This window comes from Pristis pectinata, chromosome 35 (assembly GCF_009764475.1).
Source record: "Pristis pectinata isolate sPriPec2 chromosome 35, sPriPec2.1.pri, whole genome shotgun sequence".
In the NCBI taxonomy this organism is placed as follows: Eukaryota; Metazoa; Chordata; class Chondrichthyes; order Rhinopristiformes; family Pristidae; genus Pristis; species Pristis pectinata.
In genome coordinates, this window is record NC_067439.1 from 5,102,729 (window position 1) to 5,127,337 (window position 24,609).

The 24,609-nt window shown below is 44.1% G+C and overlaps 1 protein-coding gene across 1 annotated transcript in view; it reads right to left on the minus strand.

Annotated features, from left to right (window-relative positions):
• Positions 1 to 1,152: 1,152 nt before the first annotated feature.
• The window catches only part of LOC127586293 (protein phosphatase 1 regulatory subunit 37-like), a 53,202-nt gene continuing 29,745 nt past the window's right edge, over positions 1,153 to 24,609 (minus strand). The window contains exons 8-13 of the mRNA XM_052044110.1: positions 24,476 to 24,588; positions 21,690 to 21,831; positions 18,842 to 19,008; positions 14,694 to 15,702; positions 10,441 to 10,533; positions 1,153 to 8,422 (exon numbers count right to left, since the gene is read on the minus strand). Coding sequence (XP_051900070.1) covers positions 10,451 to 10,533; positions 14,694 to 15,702; positions 18,842 to 19,008; positions 21,690 to 21,831; positions 24,476 to 24,588 — 1,514 coding nt within the window. The 3' untranslated portion in view covers positions 1,153 to 8,422; positions 10,441 to 10,450. The remainder of the gene's footprint in view (positions 8,423 to 10,440; positions 10,534 to 14,693; positions 15,703 to 18,841; positions 19,009 to 21,689; positions 21,832 to 24,475; positions 24,589 to 24,609) is intronic.

A 24,609-nucleotide genomic window follows, 5' to 3' on the forward strand; every position in this document is an offset into this window, starting at 1 on the left:
TGGAGATAGTACTGGAAAACGGAGCTGAGGTAGTAGATCAGTTGTGATTTTAATTAATGGCTGAGCAGGCTTGAAGGGCAGAATGATCTACTCCTGTCAGGTATGTTCTTAAAGCCATGATGTTGCTTAACCAGTAGCTGATGCAGGCAGTGGGTGCAGTTTGTATCATCTGCAGGAACTCACCAAGACTCCTTATAGACAATACCTTCCAAACCCATCACCCCTACCAGCTTGAAGGACATGGGCAGCAAAAGCCTGGAAGTCGCCCTCCCAAGCCACACACCATCCTAACTTGGAAATATCTCACTGTTCCTTCAGCGTCGCCGAATCAAAATCCTGGAACTCTCTCCCTAACAGCAGTGTGGGTCTATCCACACCTCATGCATCAGTTGCCGGGCAACCCCTCCCCCCAACCTTCCTCCTCTCAGCTGGACTCACCTATAACCTGCCAGCCCGTGCTCCTCCCCCCACCTTTTTATTCTGGTTTCTGCCCTCTTCCTTTCCAGTCCCGATGAAGGGTCTCGACCCGAAACGTCGACTGTTTATTTCCCTCCATAGATGCTGCCTGACCTGCTGAGTTCCTCCAGCGTTTTGGGTGTGTTGTGGGCAATTAAATGCTGGCTCAGTCTGCACAGCACACACCTTGAATGAATATATATATAAAATATAGTAAAAAGGTGGCAGATGAACAAGATGGTGTGACTTGGAGCAGAGATTTGGATAAGATCAGGCAGAGAGTAGGGTGAGGGAGAATGGACAGGAGAACAATGGAATTGTCAAGTGAGAGGTAAAAAAAGAGCTACTGCTGTGTTAGGCAATGTCACTGAGGTGGGAATGGTGTGTGTGTGTGCGTGCGTGCGTGCGTGCATGTGCACGTGTGTGGTTTGGGGTGGTCGTAGGGAGGGCCCAGATACATGAAAGTCTGGAAAAGGAGCACTGTGCGGATTTGTGCCCCAGACATCTCCGGGAGGGAAGAACATTGCCAGGAAGAGCAAAGATAAGTGGACTGGGATGAGGCACAGAAAGGAACATCCCACAAGTGGAGTCTATTATTACACCGGGACAGACTGAAGATCATCTTCTTGTGTAGTAGCCAAGTTCCCAGCTGGCAATGGACAAAGCAGAAGAACAGCAAAACAACTCAGTATAACTTAAGAAATTTTTTTATTTTAATTATTTAACCAAGATTCTGAATAAATCCAAAGATGCTTAAAAGTCACATAATTGCATTAGGTTCATCTCAGAGCCTAGAGGGGCCCAGTGGAGAGTACATCCACTTGAACAGAATCAACAGATTAAATTAAGTAGTTTGTACAAGTGCAGATACTTGAGGAGGCATCAACATAGACTGATTGTGGGTGAAGATGCATGCTCCATCACCCACAGGTACAAGGACAGAAAGCAACACCGACTCCAGGTGAACCTACACGTTTCCACTGCTACGGATGAAAGGAACAGGACACTTCTGGTAAAGGATACGGAACAGCACAGCAGACTGACAGATTCTAAGAGCTGATATAAAAAAAATAATGCAAGGCAGTAAAATTTCATTGGGAAATAACACCCATTGCATCAGTCAGTCGAGATCAGCAGGGGAATTTGGCAGTGGCTGGTCTGAGTTGCTGTCCTTCAGAGGAAGTGACAATCACAGCTCATGGGCTACTGTGGTGGCCTTAAATGCTGGTACTATGTCTGGGAGGAAGCAAAGGAAACAACATGCAAGTTGGACAAGCAAAGAAACAGAATGCATGTACGTACGTGAGGGAGAGAGAGAGCCACTGCATGAAAGAGCATCACATTTGCACAGTGGGGATGGAGAGAGAGCAACACAGTTTGTCCTGATGAGCTGGAAGCATGGGTAACTGATCATAATTTGGTAAAAACACGACATTATTTTGCAGATAATTTTCACCTAATTAGGCTCTAACACTGCTTGCAGAGAGCTGTCCTCTAGTGTTTGAAGTTAGAATGTAGTGCAAGAATAGTCTCCCTTACCCACATGGTCTGATCCTGCTCCCCTTCACTCTGGTTGTAAACCAAAGTGTGTAAATCTAGAAGAGTACTTCCCAAGTGGATGATAATTTGGAGGGTCATGGCTGCAATAAACTATTTGCAAACTCTTATTTCAAAACCTGCTTTGATATGACATTACCAAGGGAAATGTGGGTTGGTCAATATTCACACAAGACCCAGAGTTCCACGTCAGGAATGGTGCACTGTGCAACCGTGAAAATGACGTCAAATGGCAAATGACCTACTGATGCTGAGAGAAGAAATTGCTGGGGAGAAGGTAACTCGGCACTGGCTCACATTATGAACCAAGTCCCTGTGGCATGCTTGGTCATTCTGTTGCAGTTCATGGAGAAGCTTAGTGTCTACCATTGAAGAGGGGTTCCCATTCCCTCGATATCACAGAAGGGCCAAGAACCATGACGCTAGTGCAAGTAGCATCACCACAACATCGTCACGGACAGGGAATGTCGCTTGGCAGGGCAAGAGATCCACAGTAAGGAGTGCCTTTGACAGCAACTGCAAAGCTCCGTCAGTCAGGCCAGCGACTCCCGAGCGCGTGTGTGATGAGAGTTAGTGCGGTCCTAAACAGGGTGCGGAACGGGAGTGTCCCAGTCGGAACCTGTGAAACAACCCTGTGGCAGTGAGCGTCTGCATAAAAAAGTGGGAGGTGGTGGAGGTGGAAGAAGTACATCAGCCAGAGTGAGGAAGGATTTCAGCCTGCTTCCTTGTGCAGTGTTAGTATTGGTGTCAGCTAGTCCAAGCTCCTGATCCTCAGGTGAGAGAATAACTGGTCCAGGATCAGCAGGAATTTTGTGCCCTTTGTGAGAATTATTTTAAACTGTGAAATCAACGAATCCTACATTTACTTTGGTACTAAACAATAGTTGCAGGCAAATTGCACTTCCAATTCACCAATAATTTCCACAACATTGAAAATCTTCCACCCAAAAGCATTGTTGGAAGTAGGAAATCCCCAACATACAATAGAATACTTACACTGGATCAGGAGTGGAGTATTTTTTTAAGGTCCTGCCAGGGTTAGTATAAGGCAAAAAAAAACCAAAAACAACAGCCAAGGGGTCAGAATTCAGGGATGGAGTCGGTGTTGGCATTTGTCCAGAGTACTGTGCTGGGTCGGTGGAAAGGGGGTGTGGGGGTGGGGACCAAGCAGCTGTGTTCTGAACCCACCAGCAGTACTGTTGCAGCTGATGCACTCCCCAACTGGGAGGACCACCTCAAGCCATCAGTAATTCGTAAAACTATAACAGTCATTTATAAAAGCAGTATCAGAAGTCGCCAACTGCCCGTTGAGCACAATTGCTGGCTTCCCTCATGCCTCTGCACAACCAGCCTCTCCATCTCGCGCTTCAGCAGGGAAACTAGTACTCGTGCTCTCTTTTGTTCTGTTCACAAGTGTAGTGATTTCTGATCATCCAGCCACAGTGCGATTTACAAATCTCATCGTACCACGTCCCACCTCATCCTCACATCCCCTCCCTGTTCACGTCAGTCTCTCTCCTGCAGGAACAAACACCCATCTCACTGATCAGATTCCAAAACCTGTGTCTAACAATTTTGCCTCAGGTTTCTTCCCTCCTCTGATAAAGGCAGTGACTCCTGCTGGCTTTCAGCTATCTCACCAATAGCAACATTTTGGTATATGTAAGGGGAGGCATCCAATCCTGCCCTTACCCAGGACTCAGTACCAGTCCAAGGTCAGGAGGTGTGGCCGATCTATCTGCCCCTCAGAAGGGCACTGAAGTCCACTGTTGACCCAATTTAGTGCAAGTTACTTGGGGGTTGGTTTCCTGATCAAGCATGGTTCAGTGGCAAATAATATTACACCCCCCCCCCCCCCCCCCCCCCAACCTCGCTGAATCTAGGAGAGCCTCGGAATTAGTTCTCGATAGCACCATCGTCTTCTCAAGGGTAATAGAAGGTGGGCCATCATTAACTCTGGCTCCATCAGTGATTTGCCAATGAATAAAAAAAAATCAATATGGATCCAAACACATCCACTAATCTCACGATATAGTCAGAGTGTAAATTAGCTCATCTTTAAACTAACAGCCAGGGGCAACTAAATAGTTTCATAAACATCCACCTTTACACGTAGTGTAACGAACAGCTGCAATTAGAATGCCATTACCCATCTTTGGACAGTTGCAAATAAATGCACCCTTATAGTGAGAAAAATCCCAAGTCCATTGCGCTGACAATGTGTCTGGGATTGAGGCCACCGCGCTAGTTTTAATTGCCTTGACCAGAAATGTAAACCAAAAGCCAAATCTGTTACTGTAGTGTAATATTTCCCAGGTTTTCCCACTGTTGGGCCCATTGTTTCTGCCCATTCTATTTCAGGCATGGTTCCTAAACGCCTTCATAGCTGGAATAACAGCAGGGTCGTAAATGTTTATTCTTGATTGAACCATAGGACCTGGTACCCCAGCAACCCGTTTAACCTGCAAGGGAGGACATTCAATGCTGGCGCCAATTAAAGTGAAAAGCAAGACCCACTGAAATGAAAAAGAATCAGAGGCTGGATCCAGCATCCAATGAGAGTTGTGACGATGCAAACCCACTCCCTCCTTCCCCAACACATGGACAGTCTCAAGTAACATCTTTGGGTCAGACACGCCATTCCTCAGGTGTATGAGAGTTGTCACAACAAACAGAAACTGCAAAAAAAAAAGAAAACCCAACCCACAATTATTACCACAACAAACTCTCAAGAGGAGAAACACATCAGGGAACAAAAAAAATAGAATCAGACTTTAAGCAGCCCATTGACACTAGTTAACACGCATCTCTATACATAATGTTATACTATATTCAGATCCTCTGCATTTCAGGGCTAGAAAGTCACAGCATCAGTTTATACATGTCCTACTGTAACTTGCATGCAGTTATGCTCGATGCACGGCCCTGAAACATTTATTGCACTTTTAAAAAAAGAACCTCTGGAGTCTAGCAATTCGCCTAGCAGGGTTGATGCATCCGGTTTCATTTGGATCAGTCAGATGCAACTCTTAAAGCAACAACCCACCCCTCACGTAACAAGCAGACTTTGTACATAAACTATCAGAAAACGAGGATGTACTTGCATACGTTTAGCTCTCCTCTCTCCACTTCCATCCTCTCGGAGTCCTTCACCACCTCAATTGGTCATAAATGTGGATACCTCAAGTAGGAGATTGGGAGAGGGTTAGTAGACGTGGATCACGTGCCAATTCGTACCGATGACTGCACATCGTGACTTCTGCAGCCTCTTGGAAAGTCAGACTGTGTGGATCTTCCTGCAATTTTGAATTGTCCATCATGTGTTTCAACTTGGTATGTATCCACTTGCAACATCTGGTGATTGCAACAGCATATATTCCTGTTCACTGCGATTCTTTTGCAAGTCTTAGAGGAAATGCCAAGTTCTGGGGTACCTTGGCTGGTGCCTCAGAATGTTTGTTCACCATCCTTTGGCAGTCAAGAGGAACCAATCCTCACAGGAATTTGAAAAGCAACCTTCAGGAGGTGGAGAACACAGTTTGCAAAAGTACATCTGTAGCTGGGGTAAGGAGTCAGTGAACAACGGTCTGTGCCCACCTGAGCTGCAATGGAGATTGAGATGCACACTCAAACAACATACCTACTGCTCAGCACGCTAGGGTTGTCTTGCCTTCTCAAAGCCACAAGCCATCCCAGGAACAAGTGATTCAGGCAGACGCACACACACACCCCTAGATAAACTTTAGACTTGGGTGATAACACACAAAAGGAAAGCCTTAATGAATTAATGTTGAAATGACAGCCTGCACTGAAGCATCAATTGCATGTTCTTTTTCTACAAAAAAACACTCCAGTTTGTGTTCACCTAGAGTTTGCACCTATTATTATTAACCTTTCCTTATTGTCATTTTTATGACTATAAAGCTCTCCTGTGTAAGGAACAGAGTGTAACACAATGAATGTAAACACTACATCTTTACCGAGGTAGAATTGGGAGTAAATGTCCCACTCCTGACCCAGTCTAGTCCCTGTGGCACCTAATAGAGCCTGTCTTTAATTCTTTGCACAATATGCCCACCCCAGACAAGATGACAAATTTCCGCCCAAACCCCTACAGCTTTTCCACATGGAATTTTCTTTCAAAGGTAAATTTATAAAAAAAAATGCTGAAGTTGAAATTGACTCTAAATGCTGGTAAATTAATACTGAGGTAATGTGACACTGCAGCAAACACTGGGTAATATAACCTCGGTTTATATAAAAAAAACTGGTCTTTATTTTCCTCCGCTCAACCCATGCGACAGAGGGAATGAAATATCAAGATCACATATTGCTTTTGTTTCATTACCCTGTACCACAAAGCAATCCATCCAGGAATCAGAGAGGGAAGAGATGGATGTCGTTCTATAGTGTACCCAGAGCTGGAAACATCAAAGCTCACAGATCCTTTCTGATTTCTCTCTCAGTCAAGCTAAAACCAGACTATGCTGCTCATGAGACAGGCCAGTGCAAAGGGACATTGCATAAAAACATTATAATAAGCTTGAAGCCATGTGCTTTATTTCCCTTTTGACACATCAGGGAACAACACAATTTATAGTAAAAAGCAAAAATGTCTGGTGTCTGATATTGAAAGCAAAGAAATATTGGAAGCAAATGATTTGCACCACACTTATAATGACTGCACTATGAAGGAGTCAGTCCAGAGATTTGTTTACAGATGTTGCCTGATCTGCAGTGGTTTTCAGCACATTCTGTTTCTTATTACCAAGCAACAGTGGATTCAAGATAAATTTTCCACATAATTGGAAAGAAAGTGACACAAGGGTTGCATTGTCAGCTTCCAAGCGAAGGACTTGCAGCAGAAAGGGAACTACTCTGCAGTTTAGGCTTTGAGCAATCGGTTCGGTTGACGTAATGTTCAAAATGAACAGTGCTTGGGCCAGGAAAATAGCACAGAGCAAGGGTGATTCCCAAAGAAGATGGCCCATGGAATTGCAGATTAATCCACCACCAGGGTGCAATCTTAAACCTCAAATATCACCATCTGATGAAAAGGACAGAGAAAATAGCTTCTGTGTTAATTTACTTGGTTGCATATGTGGTAATTTACTGAAGTGGCTTTCATCACTTTCAGTCACCTGTTCCCTTAGAGATTCACAAACATAATGCAGAATCCCACATGGATTGACTGACTTTACAAAATGGTTGGAACAATGACCAGAAAGAAACACTTGCATGCATTTGGGACACCACCAAGTAGAGTGCAGTCGCTATTATAATGTAAGAAATGTAGCAGCTAATTTGTACACAATCAGCTCCCACATTCAGTATGACAATGATCCAGTGATCTGCTTTGTAGTGATTATGACTAGTGTCACTGACCAAACTCATTAACATTCAGCTAGTTAAAATAGTATAAATCTCTGGTTGCCTGTGGGTTGCTGAGATCATTAAAAGCCACACGCAGCTAAATGACCTGAAAGGGATTTTTTTTTGAGATCTCTTCCAGCAGGTACAAACCCCAGTGTGACCTCAATCCTACATAAAAAATTAGAGCATTCAAACTGCTAACCTCTCACACAAACTCCACACAGCCACTCCTTAAAACATTAAACCAACATCAATAAAGATCTAGACCAAAATAAATAGCTTGTAATCTAAAAGAAAAACTTTAGGGCTGAGATAGAACAGAAAGTGTACCTGGGCTGAAAATTCCCTTCACTAGTGTTATATTTTCACCCCCACCACCCACAAACACACACAGATAGTGCTAATAAAATCACCAAGAGGATAGTCACAGTGGAGACAACAGTCAGTATTGGGGAGGGGTTGGGGGGTGTGGTGGTGGGGGACTCGTCTCTAGAATACTGGTCCTACCCCTTACTAGTACTAAAATCTCTAGCGAAAACAGTGAAGGAAGGGAAATCTAGTTCACTAGTTATTCCAAGCCCTGTTACAACATATACAATATCACATAGAAAATCAACAGCTCGAGGGGTTGCCTCATTCAGATTCCAGACAGACTCAATGACCACGACCCCCTTCTTGCATTAGGAGAGCTTCATCCCAGTGAGGAGGAACCACCCCATTGGATGGGGTGCACAGCAATCCAACCTTTCCTGGGTGGCACTTCTTTGGTACCCACTCCAACCAAATTAAAACCGGGTCTCAGGAACCCATTCCCTGGAGGAGGGATGGAATGGAGCAGAGTTGCGGGGTGATCAATGACGCAGGTCTATGGTGGGAGTCTAACTCCCCTGCTCCAATACAAGAGGCAGTGAGAGGTCAGAGAGGAAATATTTTTCTTTTGTTGTTGAGGAGGGGGGGTGATGGGGGGGGGGGGGGGTAGAACCAGACAGGCATCTTCAAGGTCAGCTTCAGTACATCCAGCAGGACCCGAAAGACACTAGAAGAACACAAAACAAATATTTGTTAATTCTTTGTTAATAATAGATAAAAGTCAAAAGCTACTAGGGATGAGAAACAATGGGTTAGCAAAAGAAAACTTAAATACTGGGATGTTGGGATAGGATTCAGATTAGTTTATTGCCACAGACACCAGGGTGCAATGAAATTCCTTACTTACATGAAGCTCAGAGAGTACATGGTAATAATAAATACAACAATAGATACAATAGCAGAACGGTACAAAGATTGTAGTGCAATCTGAAGTAGTGCAAAAGGAAATGCTAGAGTGACAATAATGAGAGGTAGAATTAAGAGTCAGAGAATGTGGCAGCATCACCGGGAAGGGGATTGTGAAAGAGGTGATCGGTTTCAGGAGTCTGATAGCAGTGGGGAAGAAGCTGTTCCGGAGTATAATTGTCCAGTATAATTTCTAGTTTCTGTACCTTCTCCCAGAGAAAAGGGAATGTGCAGGGCAGTAGGCATCCTTGATGACACTGTTAGCCTTCCTGAAGCAATGCACAGATGGACTAGCTGGAAGGAAGTGTCAAGCCTATGATGGACTCAAACAAACTTCCACAAATGTACTGTTGAAAGTATCCTGACTGGTTGCATCACGGTCTGGTACGGCAATTCCAATGTGAAGGAACATGAAAAGCTGCAGAGAGTAGTGGACTCTGCCCAATACATCACTGACACATCCCTCCCCACCATCGGAAGTATCCACATGAAGTGCTACCTCGAGGCAGCAACATCTATCAAAGACCCTCACCACCTGGGCTATGCCATCTTCTCGCAGCTACCATTGGGGAGGAGGTACAGAAGCCTGAAGTCCCACACCACCGGGTTCAAGAACAGCTACTTCCCTTCAACCATTTGGTTCTTGAACCAACCAGCAAAACCTAATCACCACTACAGTTCAGCAACACTGTGACCACTCTGATCACTTTGCACTAAAATGGGCTTTGTTTCTTTTTGTTCTAATTGTGTTTTTTTTCTTGTAAAGATTGTGTATAATTTATGTTTATTACAGCGCCAGCGACTCTGGTTCAATTCTGGCCGCTGTCTGCAAGGAGTTTGTACTTTCTCCCCGTGTCCGAGTTTCCTCCGGGTGCTCCAGTTTCCTCCCACATTCCAAAGACGTATGGGTTAGGAAGTTGTGGGCATGCTATGTTGGTGCTGGAAGTGCGGCGACACTTGTGAGCTGCCCCAGAACACTCGATGCACAAAGATGCATTTCACTGTGTGTTTCAATGTACATGTGACTAATAAAGATATTTAATGTTTTTCTTGTGAATGCTGCTTATCTGATGCTACGTGCCTGTGATGCTGCTGCAAGTAAGTTTTTCATTGCACCTGTGCACACACGTACTTGTGCATGTGACAATAAACTCAACGTTGACTGGGCAGTGTTTACCGCTCTTATTACAGGGAAGGCTAAAAGGAAATCTAACAGAGGACTTAAGATAATAAATCACTTTGACAAGTGAACTGAGAAAGACCATTGCCTCATGTTAAAAAGTCAGTGACGAAGCTCCTTGTTTAGAAGATTCTCAGTAAGGAAAGAAGTTGTGTCTGTATGTAAAGGGCTGTAAGAACATTCCTTGCCATACAGAGCAGTTGAGGCAGAGATCTTTGGACCTTGTAAGGAAAGAGTAGATAGTTTTATTTCTTTGTTCATGGAATGTGGACGTCACTGGGAAGCCCAGAATTTGCTGTACATCCCTAATTGCCCTTGAACTGTGACTATGTCAGAAAGCTTGGGCCTAACAGTGCAGAGACAACCACATCAGTGAGGGCCTGGAGTCACACGTTGGTCAGAGCAAGCAAGAGTGACAGGTGTTCTCCAATGGAGAAATTAGCCTACTATTATTGGGAGAAGCTGCTGCAGTTTTTCTCCTCCTCTTTCCTGAGTAAATTGAGTTTGTTTGCTGCAAATCCAGTCACACACCCCATCCTCAACTCACGAGCTGATAGCGCTTTCAATGTCTTTTTATCAGAAATGAAAAATTTCCTTACCGGCTCGATTTCACGATGTTTCACGGCATGTTTCCTGACTTGCTTCCAGCAATAACTCCTCCAATTCCTTTTCGGTTTTAGGAGTTGTAAACTCTTCCAAAAAAAAAAATCAGATCCATTAACAGATAGGGAAAGAACAAGGGCTTCATCTCATCAAAAAAAGGAATGAAGAAGTTACTGCTATTTCTTGTTTTAGAGCATCAGGAAGCTCGCGATGGTTCAGCTAGTAAAGGTACTACATTCTATCCCTGCCCCGTTAACTGTCTTGGATGGTGGCGAGCTCACCAACCTAGCCTCAGCACGCCTGGTGTGGAGTGTCGAAAATCAACTACTGCCATTGATTGATTGAGGAGGGACATTTTTATTGCAGGGTTGGAGGGAACGGTGGGGAGGTGGGAGAATGTTTACAAGGAAGCATGCTGGAGTCTGGATTCCCATAGTACAATACGGCCAGGGACAGGCCACAAGGATCCTCATTATTACTATGCCATTTAATACCAAGCCTGAAAAATGTCAATTTCCCACATCATTTTCCTTGATTCCCTTTACGCTTTGTGTCCAGAAGCCTCGCAATCACATCCTTGAATATAATGAATGAGCATTCACAGTCCTCTGGGTACAGCAGTTCAAAAAAATACAATTCTCTTAGTGAGGAAAAGATTCTCAGTCTTAAATGACCAGCCCATTAGCTGGAGATCATCATTGGTAAATTGATTTACTATTGTCACATGTACCGAGGTACAGTGAAAAATTTTGTTTTGCATGCCATCCATACAGATCAATTCATTACACAGTGCATTGAGGTAGGACAAGGGAAAACAATAAAAGAATACAAAATTAAGTGTTACATTTACAGAGAAAGTGCAGAAAATAAGGTGCAAGGCCATAAATAGGTTGATTGTGAGGTCAAAAGTCCATCTTATCGTACTAGAGGACCGTTCAATATTCTTATACCAGCGGGATAGAAGCTGTCCTTGAGCCTGGTGGTACGTGCTTTCAGGCTTTTGTATCTTCTGCCCTATGGGAGGGGGAAGAGAGAATGTCCGGGGTGGGAAGAGACTTTAATTATGTTGGCTGCTTTACCGAGGCAGCACAGAAAAGACAGCCTCTCAGTATCTCATTACTTTAGAATGAATTTATCACTGATTAGATCAGGGAATCTGAATGATAGTGTTTGGATCTCATGTACTGTACAAAACCTAGCTCACAAAGCCCAAGAAACCCAGGTGTAGCTGTGCTACCATTCTTGCTGTTTGTTCTGCTTGAAGTTTGTCAGTCTGACGGGCTAGAAGAGCCCATCTCCTTATACTATTGCCTCACGGGTGAATGCACCGTGCACTGTCTGATGGAAAATAATGGGGTAACAAGCATTTCGATTTTATTTAGTTGTGAAGATTATATAATTCAGTTCTGTAGAAAGTTCAGAGCTGAAACACTAACATTGTTCTTCTCTTCACTGATGAATATTTCAAGCATTTTCTGTTTTATTCCATATTTCCACCAGCTGCAGTACATTGCTTTATTACACCTTATATAATTCCATATGACCGAGGAACTTCTACACTGTCTGTGCTAACAAAAAGATCCTCCAAGACATTGGCATTTATTGTCTGCAGGACTATACAAAATGACTGAATCCATGCAAGGAACTCCTTCAATAAGTTGTGGCACAGACATTCACGGAATGTTGCACATCGCTTGCACTATACAAAGAGGCATCACATGCTTCTCTTTTCAGTGTCTGGTGGGTAACTGAATGATCCAGCAAAGGTCAAACACATCCAAGTAGAGCAAGAAGTCAGGAGGTTCTCTATCTCCCCTGAGAACCTGTGGCAAAGCATTCAGTCTATTCTTTAAAGTTCATTTTTCTGATTAATTTTAATTGTTTCTGGTGCTTGTACCGAGTAAATATAAATTGTGGAAGTATTAATGCCATTTATGGGAGGAATCATGATCATAGAGAGATGGAGCACAAAAACAGGCCATTTGGTCTCCCAAGTCCATTCTGACCCTTAATGAACCATTAATGCTAATCTTACAATAATTCTATTTTTTTTATTCTCCCTCACATTCTCATCAACTCCCCCAGGATTACACACTGGGAGCAATTTACAGTGTCCCATTAATCCACCAACCCACACGTCTTTAGGATGTGGGAGGAAATCAGAGCACCCAGAGGAAACCCACGTGGTCACAAGGGAGCACCCGAGATCAGGACTGAACCCAGGGCTTTAGCACTGTGAGGCAGCAGCCTACTCGCTGTGCCACCATGCCGCCCTATTTAAGGTGTACCACCAGACTTAAGGACAGCTGCTACCCCACTGTGATAAGACTATTGAATGGTTTCCTTATACAATAAGATGGACTCTGACCTCACGATCTACCTTGTTGTGACCTTGCACCTTATTGCACTGCACTTTCTCTGTAGCTGTGACACTTTACTCTGTACTCTTATTGTTTTTACCTGTACTACCTCAATGCACTCTGTACTAACTCAATGTAACTGCACTGTGTAATGAATTGACCTGTACGATCAGTATGCAAGACAAGTTTTTCACTGTACCTTGGTACAAGTGACAATAATAAACCAATACCAATACCAAAGGAGATTCACCAGGGTAATTCTGGAGACGAGAGGGTTGTCTTATCAAAGGCTGGACAGTTTGGATCTGTATTCCTTGGAGTTTAGAAGAATGAGGGATGACCTTATTCAAACATAAAAGATCCTAAGGATGCTTGAGAGGGTAGATATTGAGATGTTTTCACTAGTGGTAGAGTCACAAGCAAGGAGATGTAGCTACAGAACAAGGGGCTGGTCACTTCAAACTGAGTGCGTAGAAATTTCTTCTCTCAGAGGTTGGTGAATCTCTGGAATTCTCTTCCCCCAAGGGTGGTGGAGGGTGGATCGTTAGATATATTCAAGTGGAGATAGATATGTACACGAAAGATCAAGGAATTGAGGGTTATGGGGAACTGGCACAGTTGAGGCTAGCATAGATCAGCCATGATAATATTGAATGGTGGGTAGAGTTGAGGGGCTGAGTGACCTACTCCTGCTCCTCTTTTCTTGTGCTGTTGAGGGACTATAAGTTACAATGTTAGATTGGAGACACTGGGACTGTTTTCTTTGGAAAAGGCAAAGAGGAGATCTGATAGAAGTCTATAAAATGATGAGAGGCCTGGACAGATTGTATGATGGAAGGTTATTCCCGTTGGTGGAGGGGTGAAGAGCTCGAGATCACAGGTGGAGGGGGAAAGGAATCCCCCTCGACAGAAAGGGAAAAGTGACATGGGGGACGAAGATTTTTATGCAGCTTGTGGCTAGAACCTGGAATGCATTGCTTGTAGATGTGGCAGAGGCAGATTCCATTGTGACCTTCAAGAGTCAGATAAAAGTACGGTGAGGAAAAATCTGTAAGACTATGTTGAAGGCACTGTGGAGGAGAGAGGAAGCCGGGGGCAGGGGGGTGGAGGTGGAGCTGGTGAGTTGCTCTAGCATGGACACTATGGGCCAAATGACCTCCTTCTATGCTGTACCCATTTTATGTTTCTATGAAATTATAGACTGGAGTCCTTTCAATTAAAAGTTGCTAAATTAATGGGACTGGTTACCAAACAGTTAACTTTGTTCAGACTTTTGATAAAACTATGTGTAAGGTCAAATTAAAGGCAGAAGCGGATATGGAGTTCTGTAGTTCCCAGGCAGATAAGGGCAGCACAGTGACGCAACGGATGGAGCCGCTGCCTCACAGCTCCAGCGACTCAGCTTTCACTCCTCACTTCGGCAGCTGCCTGTGTGGAGTTTGCACGTTCACCCATGACCACACAGGTTTCCCCCGGGCGCTCCTGCGTCCTCTCATGGCCGAAAGACGTGCAGGCTGGTAGGTTAATTGGCCGCTGTAAATTGCTCCAAGTGTGTAGGTGAGGGGTGGGATCTGGGGGAAGTTGATGGGAATGTGGGGAGAATTTTTTTTATTAAAAATGCGATTAGCGTTGGATTATTGCAAATTGGTGGTTGATGGTTGGTGTGGACTTTGAGGGCTTAATAGCATGTTTCTGTGCTGTATTTATCTATGAACCTGTGAATTAGAGCATACCATGATACTTGATTTTAATCTTGGGAGGTGGGATAGGGTCCAGGATGAGGGAGAAGAAACAAAATCCAGACACATGCAGACAACCATGCTACTGATAAAACGGAGGAGTATCAACTCCTGCTCTGTCTGAGCTGTCACATCAGAGCATAGCCTTACCTTGCTCGACATTGCAGCTCACTGCTTTGCCATCCCTCCCTGTTGCTAACACCACTGACTCAGGCAGTCTGTGCATGAGATCGGCTTTGAGTCCATTTGGTAAGGTGGTCCCGTGCATCACATGATCACAGTCGTTAGCGCAGACCGTCTCAAAGTCGTGTCCAGTGGTTTCTACTGACTTATCCTGATTCAGCGGGCTCCTGGACTGGAGACTCCCTTCAGAGGCAGGGGCTGGAACAGTCACAGCTGCTGTAGCATCTGGTACTGAGCCAGGAAAAGGCTCCGAGGAGGATTCAGTCTCTTTATCCATGGCCCTGTTCTTTTTGCTTTGCAATGCTTCTTTTACCCACTGCACATCCCGATTGTTGGGGTCCTCTGGTGGGCTTTCCACTCTGGTCACCACAAAGACTTTGTGTCCTCTGCCTGGGCTGGACACGAGTCTCTCATTGTTTCTTGATGGGATCTCCACTGGTGACCTGACAGCAACTGGGCTCTCAGACCCTGCTGATTGTAATTCAGGAGCAGCATGCTGGTTACCAACTGTGGCTGGGCCGATCCCACCATCCACCTCGGAGTCCGTGACTGACTTCTTCCCAGAAGGCATTTCCAAAGCACCTTGGTGTTGAAGGTGTTGTTCAGAGTTAAGTGGCTCAACCACACCAGGCTGTGGCACTGACTCATCTTGTGCAGCCAAATGTGTATTACATTCCACGGAGGGGGGAGTAACTCCTGATTCACCAACACTTTCCAGTACTTCTGTATCCCCAGTCACGATCGGAATACCCTCTTGGGCATCTCCATTTCCCGATCCCTCTTCCCTTGTGCAGGCTTGACTATTTTGGGGCTCCTCTGTCTTATCGCACAAAGTTACAGTGATCTCGGGCATCGAAGCCGACTGACGCATCTTCTGCTCCTTCTCTTCCTTTTCCTTTGCCAGAATGAAATTCCTCTTGCAACCGTTTTGGATCTCAGTGAGGAGGGCCTTCTGAGTTTCGATGAAGCTCTTTACCTGAGGAGAAAAATGCAGCTGTCACTTACAGCACCTCCTGTTGAATTACATTTCAAAATCACTCTGTACTGACAGGTTAAAGGGTGGCTCTCTCAAAGGGAGGCCACATGCACGGACAGATAAAAGAGTCCTGTGTGAGAAATGTTTCAGAGGCTTCAGGTTGAAGTTTATTTTGGAAATCCGGCGGTCACATTTTGTTTAATTGATTCAGTTGGTAAGAATGCAAAGAAGATTTACGAGAATATTGCCAGGTCAAGAGGGTCTGAGTTAAAGGGAGAGGTTGGGCAGACTAGGACTTTATTCCTTAAAATGTAGGAGAAAAGGAACCAAGAACTCGAGGGCATTGGCTTAAGGTGAGAGGGGAAAAGATTTAAAGGGACCCAAGGGGCAACTTCACGCAGAGGGTGCTGCATATATGGAACGAGCTGTCAGAGGATGTGGTCAAGGCAGGTACAGTAACAATATTTAAAGTACATTCGGACAGGTATATGGATAGGAAAGGTTTATAGAGATATGTGGGCAAATGGGACTAGCTTAATGGGCATCTTGGTCAGCATGGACGAGTTGGGCCGAAGGGCCTGTTTCATGGTGTAATTACTCTATAATTATGAAATGAATCAAATAATTTTAATTAAATGGCAAGGAGGCTCTTTAAGCATAATTTACATTACTGTTAAATGGACAGACAGCATGGAAATATATAATTAAACACACTAAATGCACTGTCCAGAACAAGGCGCGTCACTTGAGATGTGGCAATCTAAAGCCCGATAATCCAGCCAAGCCTGACAGGGCCTGACTACATGCATCTGGCTCAGATCAATTATATTCTGATAAAATATTCAGGTTGGGTCAGGTTGGCAAAGCTCATATCCAGGTGTGGATGATCTGTGTTCTCTGTTCTTGGTCATATGCAAAGAATGCACAGAAATAGCAATTCTTTTATACTCCTTTTCTGCAAAAGGTTCTGGGTTGAGTCAGGTATCAGAAATAAATAAGGATCTGGGCTTTTAATTTTATACCTCAGCAGACCCGTGGTGTGGTCTGTGACATGGGATACCATCATCAAACAGGCCACGCTCTGGCAGCAGCGATGATCTCTCACGGAACAGTTACGCCAAATTAGATAGAGTATACTGCCCATAATACAGCCAAAATTCATACCATGTACAAAACAGCTCGATCACTGGAGCAAATATGATTTTACATATTTTGCTTTACAATCTAAGTAGTTTGTATCTGAGAACTCACTTTCAGCAAAGTCCAGCTTCTAAATTTTAATGTGTGATCATTTTTGCAGTATCCTTTCAAGTCAGCTTACACCAATTTTCAACAAGTTCCACCACAACCCCAGTAGTCAGAATCCTTTGCTTCACTAAACAAATACTCTCCTTCAAGGGATGTTGGCTTTGCCAGCTGTGGGAATTTATTTTCCTAATTGTCTTTGAACCAATTAGCATGCAGGCACCTTTCTGAGGAAAGAGGCCACCGTACTGGTGTGTCTGGAGTCACAAGCCAGAGCAGTTAAAGGATGGCAGATTTCTTCCCTCAAAGGACATTAGTGAGCAAATCTGATTGCAACAATCTGATGGCTTCACCGTCACCATTCCTGACACTAACTTTTGATTCCAGATATCTAATGAACTGAATTTATCAGCTATATGAGATTTAAACTCATGTCTTTGGATCACTTGTTCTGGCCAATGAATTACTGGTCCGGCAAGGTAACCACTATGTTTCTATATCCATACCATGGCTGAGCCACACACCAATCACAAAATTTTCACCTCTGCTGTCCTTCCAACCCCCCATCCCCAGCCTGAAAGCAGAAGGGACAGTTTGAAGAATTGCATTAAAGACCCAAGCATTACTTCCAGATTTACACTATGGGGTGTTTTGAAATGTTTCTATGAAACATAGTCCAGATAAGGGGACTAAGCTATCCTGGTCATGATGTTTAGGGATGACGCCAGGAAGCGCAAAGATTAGTGAAAGTCTGGAACTCTCTACCTACACATGGTTGTGTCTGTGGGGAGGTCAACTGAAAATTTTAAAATTTATAGATTTTGTATGACAAGGGCAGGCACGGTAGTGTAGCGGTTAGCGTAACGCTTTACAGTGCCAGCGACCTGGGTTCAAATCTGGCCACTGTCTGTAAGGAGTTTGTACGTTCTCCCCATGTCTGCGTGACTTTCCTCTGGGTGCTCCGGTTTCCTCCCACATTCCAAAGACGTACGAGTTAGGAAGCTGTGGGCACGCTATGTTGCACTCTACACAACACTCTACGTAAAAGGTGCATTTCACTGTGTGTTTCGATGTACATGTGACTAATAAAGAAATCTTATCTTATTGAGGACTATAGAACCAGGGCAGATAAATGGAGCTAAGGTACTGAACAGACGGAGTCAAGGTACTGAACAGCTGTGAGCTAAATGAATGGCAGGGAAGGCTTGAGGCACCAAATGGCTTCTTGCTCCTGATTCACTTTGGTCATAGTGTCCTGTCTCAGCCCTTCACCAAAGTCTCTCAGCTACAAAACGAGTACTGAGCAGACCCTGTCCATTTGTGAATGCACTTCGGGAGGTAACACTCAATCCGCCCAAGTCCTCGTTTGCAGGCCCGCTCTCCTGTAATGCTCACTTGCACCTTCTACTCATGAATAGCTTCCTTATCAACTACAACCCAGCTCCTACTGGGATACCATCAGATATTCAGTCTGCGTTGCCCTATTTAGGATTCCTGCATCTGCACCTTATATATCAAACAGAGAAATCTAGGGAAAAGATAAAAAAAAAGTTACAGTCAAGCATGCAAAAGTGAGAACTGGCAAAGACCAACTGGATTTTCAAGACAGCCCCACTCCAAAGTGGTTCGGAAATCATGACTTCAGCCTTCCTTCCTTCCACCCATCACCATCCTCTCCCCAGCCCACAGCCACATAACCTCCTTGGAACTGAAATAAGTAGGAATGAAGACATGGTGAAGCAGGAAGTGACGGCTCAGTAACACATTTTAAGTTTACATTTTAGATCCCTATAAAATGTAGGAAGAGAAGGCAGAGCAGTAAATTCCAAATCTGAGATTCTGGAAAGGAATGCCAGATTTAAATATTGAGTCTTTCATTTCTGAAAACACTAACCGTTTCTTTCTTGGGTTCCCTGTCCAAGTCAAGCCGCAGCAGTGAATGGTTGACTTTGAGAGCCAGCGAGAGAGCCATAAGCCCACCGGTCTTGATCTCATTCTCACGCAGATCCAGCCGGAGGAGACGGGGGCTGTCAGCAATGAATTCCGCCACAGCCACAGCACCTGGGGAAAAGACCATGCAATTTTTTTGTTTGTTTCCCAGGGTCTGTGCATTAGTGGCAAGGCCTGCATTTATTGCCCATCCTCACTGCCCTTGAAAAAGATGGTGGTAAGTTGTAAAGTCATACAGCATGGAAACAAGGCCCTTCGGCCCAACACTTCACCTTCTTGAACCGCTGCAGTCAGTAGTCCCACAGTTCTGCTCGGTAAGGAGTTCCAAGAATTAGATCCAGTGACAATGAAGGTTAAGAACAGCTGGATCCCAGAAGAGCAAATACTAAACGGAGACTCAGTGGTGAGTTCCACAGGATGGAATTTTACCCGAACAACTAACAGGACAATGACAAAATTATCATTGTGTTGTAAAGGCTCCATCACATGCTGGATAAATTCCATGATATGCAGTTGGCCAATCAAACAAACCAGTGTATTTTCTAGCAATAATGTGCAGTTTAATTCCCCCTCTTCGAATTCTTACAAATATTGGCTGCACAGATGTCAGCCACCTTTACTTAAGTGGGTAGCCTTTCCTTTGTAGGCAAGTCTAGATTTGCCCAGGAAGAGTATCTTAAGGACACCATGGATGAGTCGATTTCACGTTACATAAACTAGTTGAAATCTTTGAGAACCCCATGAATGTTTTTCTTTTACGTTGCAAATGAATGACAATTGACAACGTGCTAACGTTAAGAAATGGGAATAACATGACGTTATTAAAATGTTGAGTTGAAGGTCATACAGCATGGATACAGGCCATTCAGCCCACCATGTCCATACCAACCAGCAGGCACCCATCCATGTTAATCCCATCTCCCAGCACTTGGCCTGTAGCCTTCTATGCCTGGGTAATTCAAGTGCTTGTCTGGACACTTCTTAAATGCTGTCAGCGACTCTGCTTCCACCACTCTCTAGGCAGTGTACTCCACTTCTCACCACTCTTTGGGCAAGAAGGGTGCTCCTCAGATCTCCTCTAAATCTCTTACCCCTTCCCCTAAATCTCTTACCCCTTCCCCTAAATCTACATCCTCCAATTTTATTCACCTCTGGTAAGAGGACAGACTGCAGGAAACATTTCCCATCTATATCCCTCATAATTTTATATTCTTCAATCATGTCTCCTCTTAACCTCCTCTGCCCCAGGGAAAGTAGACTCAGTCTTTCCACATCACAGGAATGCTCCATCCCAGGCAACATCCCGGTGAATCTTCGTTGTATCCTCTCCGGCACTACCACATCCTTCCTATAGCATGGTGACCAAACTCCAGCTGTGGTCTGACCGATGATTTATAAAGTTGGAGCATAACCTCCCTTCCCTTGTATTCCATCCCCCTTTACGTACAACATACTTTATTCATAAAAATAATTAAAGTATATTTTGAAATATAAAATTTAATCCTTGTTATACCCCCTTCCAAAAGGAAAGCAAAATAGGATTAGGAATCTTGACTATCTTTCACCCCCCCCCCCTCAACTCTTAGCCTAGAACTTTCACAGCCAAAGATAATACCCTGAACGATCATCCCATTTCACATCAGCAAGCTTGGCATTCAAACAATGGCCATGTATGCCTTGGCACTCACGTTGAGAATGCAATGTTTTCAGAACACAGGGAAATGGAAGCTGGAATGGGTGCTAAGGACTAAGATCAAGATTGTTACACTGTCTTGCACAATTTCCTTATCCCTCAATTCCTTTGGTGATCAAGAATCTACTGATCTCAGCCTTGAATAGACTCAACGATTGAGAGCACATAGCCCTCTGGTAAATAACATTCCAAAGATTCACAACCTTCTGAGTGGAATCTTTTCTTATCTCAGTCCTCAATGATCAACCCTATATCCTGATTCTCAATTCTCCTGCCTGCCAATTCCTCTTAGAATCTGGAGCAACACACAAGATGCTGGAGGAACTCAGCGGGTCAGGCAGCATCTATGGAGAGTCAACGTTTTGGGTTGAGACCCTTCATCTAGACTGATCCAGATGAAGGGTCTCGACCCAAAATGTTGACTGTTCATTTCCCTCCACAGATGCTGCCTGACCTGCTGAGATCCTCCAGCATCTTGCATGTTGGTCCAGTTTCCAGCATCTGCAGTCTCTCGTGTCTCCTCTCAGAATCGTGCATGGAAATGAGATATCTCCTCATCTTCTGAAGTCCAGCAAGCAGAGGCCAATCTTCAGCTGAAGGAGAAAACTGGCAAGATCTGAACACAAAATAATCACCTCTATAAGACAAAGATATCTTTTGACCTAGATTTTGCATTACATCCATTTTCGCCCCTGAAAATTTCGTCTGTTCCTGAATTACAGAAGCCTAGAGTAACTTACTCGAGCAACCAGTGTAATTTTTTGGCCCCTGACTGAGTGTCATTGGATTCGATGATCCTGGAGAGCATTAGACCTGAGCCCAAGGCTATCCTTACCAGGGCACATTTCATCTGCAATCTCATTCCCCCTTCCGTAATACAGGAGCTCCAGGAGAAACTGGAGATTCCCTTTGAATCTCTCTAACTAAGTTAACCTTGACAACGATTTAAAAAATCTTGAACATTCCTGCACATCAGGCACTGCCTTCAACAACTTGTCCGTCAAATATGATGGAAGTAATCAATGATCTAATTTTCCAGTCATGTGTACAATCAGGATTCAGCAAGACTCACATGTACAGATTGTCCTTTGGCACTTACCTTCACAGGTGAGCTTTGTAGACGCCAATCCTAGCCGCAGAACTGATCGGTTTGCAATCAGTCCATCTTTTAATTTATGCACACCTTCGTTCCCGATGGCATTGTGACCAAGGTTTAACGTCTCCAAACTCAACGTGTAGGGCTGAAGGAAAAAAAGGGGGAGGAATAGGAATCTGTTCAAATCCAACTTAAATCAGCTTGGCAACATTGCAAAGGAAACTTTCCCTGTTGGGAGTCCATTGGAAGTACAGGAAATAAATAGCTTGAAATGCAGTAATTCAATGAAAAGCTTATTGGTATTAGCTTATGTGCTCGGGCTACAGAAATTTCTCAGGAAGGAGGTGGTTAAGGTGATCCACGGAATACAAAATGTTATGAAGGGACTTACAAAGCAGGTCCAGTCAAACTGTTCATCGAATGATTCAAATACCAGGGAAACAGGATAAGAAAGAAATGGGGAATTAGGAATAAATCTTTCCCACCCATAGGGATAAATTACCAGAAAAAGCAATTTAATTTGTCAAAAAACAAATTGATAAGAAGATGATCTGTAAATTAGCAGAAGATTTGTTGGACCCAATTTTCTTTTTTATTTTTTATATTGCTATGCAGAAGCCCTCAGTTATGAAGAGAGTTCACCGTAAAATTTGTACAACTCCACTGGCCAAATTGGACTCTTAAAATATGCAAAAACTTGCAAAAATATGCAAATACAAAAAAAAGATTAGATTCATTTGAACGTACTCAAGAACTTTAGTCAATTGGTCTTAGATTGTCTCACACACAAATGTCGTTCACTCTACACTTCAAGGAGCACAATCATACATCGCTGAGGTTTGCACTTCACAGAGTCAGTGTTTGGATGCCAATGCTGGCTCACTCATCAGTTCTTTCTGTATTTATAACTCCCCATCTTTCTTAAAGGTGCTAATTCAGGATTGCACTTCCAATCACCCTTCTGTAACTTGGCTGCATTGCTGTCCTTCTAATGAGTTCCAGCTGTCAACAGGAGTGAATCATCAATGCTCAGCCATGTGTTCACTGGTCAGCTTGACTGGCTTACATTAGTCCTAAGCAGAGTGAAATCGGGAAAGGACAAGGGATTGGAGCTGGCTAGCTAAATTTTCTTTCCCCGAAGAGCGAGTCCAAGTATGGTGGCCTCCTTTCATGGCATCAGATTCTACAAGGACCTGGAGACTAAATTATGTGATCCAGCTGCTCTCTGGTTGAGATCAGTTAATTTATCAGAGTGAACTGCAGCTTTCCGCTCCTTCCTGAATCGTGGGAGGAGAGTATTGGGGAGCCGTTGCATGTGCTGTTTAATCCATGTGCTGTTTAATCCATGTGCAGTAGATTATTGACAGCAGAGGGCAGCAGTCTGGGGACCCAGGCAAGTTACCACCTGGGCTCTCTTGTGCTTTCACTTACACTAGCATTTTTTAGCTGAGAGGGGCAAGTTAAAAATAAAGCAGAGTTAAAATGAGAAGACCACAAAAAGAAACATACAATGCTTCAAGAATTCACAATGTCTGTTATGGTATTTCCCCTAATAATCAGAGGGTATAGTGTAGTACACCAACCTCTGGCTGCCAACACTGACTTGAACGCTCACCCTTGTTTTTAAATCTCTCTTTAGCCTTGACCGTCCCCATCTCTGTACCCTCCTTCAGCCCATAAACCTCTGAGATGTCCACACTCCTCTAATTCAGCCCCATTTGTCATCCCCAAATTTCATTTGTCCACCATTATCTGTCATTGAGGTCCTAACCTTAGGAACTCCCTTGCTAAACTTTGCCACCTGTCTTTTAAGGTGCTCCTTAACTTTACCTCTTTGACCAAGCTCTCTCCTTAAGTTACTCATGTGGCTCAGTGCCACATTTTTTGTTTAATAACATCTCTGTGCAATAGATGTTTTGATGATGTTATATCAATGAAGTTGTTTTATTCTTGCATGTCACCTGGACTTTTTTTTTATATACATGTGCATTCAAGGGATGTGGACTTCTCAGGCTGAGCCAGCATTTAATTGCCCATCCCTTAAAAGACACTTGGACAAGTAAAATGGATAGGAAAGGTTTAGAGGGATATGGGCCAAACACAGGCAAATTTGACTAGCTTAGATGGGCATCATGGTCAGCAAGGACAAATCGGACAACTCTATGACCTAGTTGCCCTTGAGAAGGTGGTGGTGAGCTGCCTTCTCAAACTGCTGCAGTCTTTGAGGTGTGGGTATACCCACACTGCTGTTAGGGAGGGAGTTCCAGGATCTTGACCCAGCGATGGTGAAGGAACGATGATATATTTCAAAGTCAGGATGGTGTGTGGCTTGGAAGGCAACTTCCAGGTGGTGGTGTTTCCACACTTTTGTTGCCCCTTGTCCTTCTAGGTTGTAGAGGGAGCAGATTTGGAAGGTGCTGTCTAAGGAGTCTTGGTGAGTTGCTGCAGTGCATCCTGTAGATGGTACAAACTGCTGCTACTGTGCGTAGGTGGTGGAGTGAGTGAATGGTTGTGGATGGGGAGCCTATCAAGTGGGCTGTTATGTCCTGTATGGTGCCAAGCTTCTTGAATATTGTTGAAGCTGCACTCACCCAGGCAAAGACAACTCCATTATAAACAACAAAGGTATTTTAAAGGTTCACGTTGATATTAAACAGAGCCAGCAAAGTCTAAGACCACAGGAAGCCAAGGTCGTGGCCATAAAATATCCACATTTATGTATAGTTTCACTCAATGTAAGGACAGATGTCAGTGAAGGGACAAGTACAACACTGACCATTTTCACTCACCAGGGCAGCTGCCATATAGGTCATTCCATTGTGGGTTAGCTGATTGTTCCACAGGACCAAAGTGACCAGACCCTGTCTCTGCTCCTTCAACCCGTCAGATATGTACGCCAAGCCTGTGAATAAAGCACAGTGCA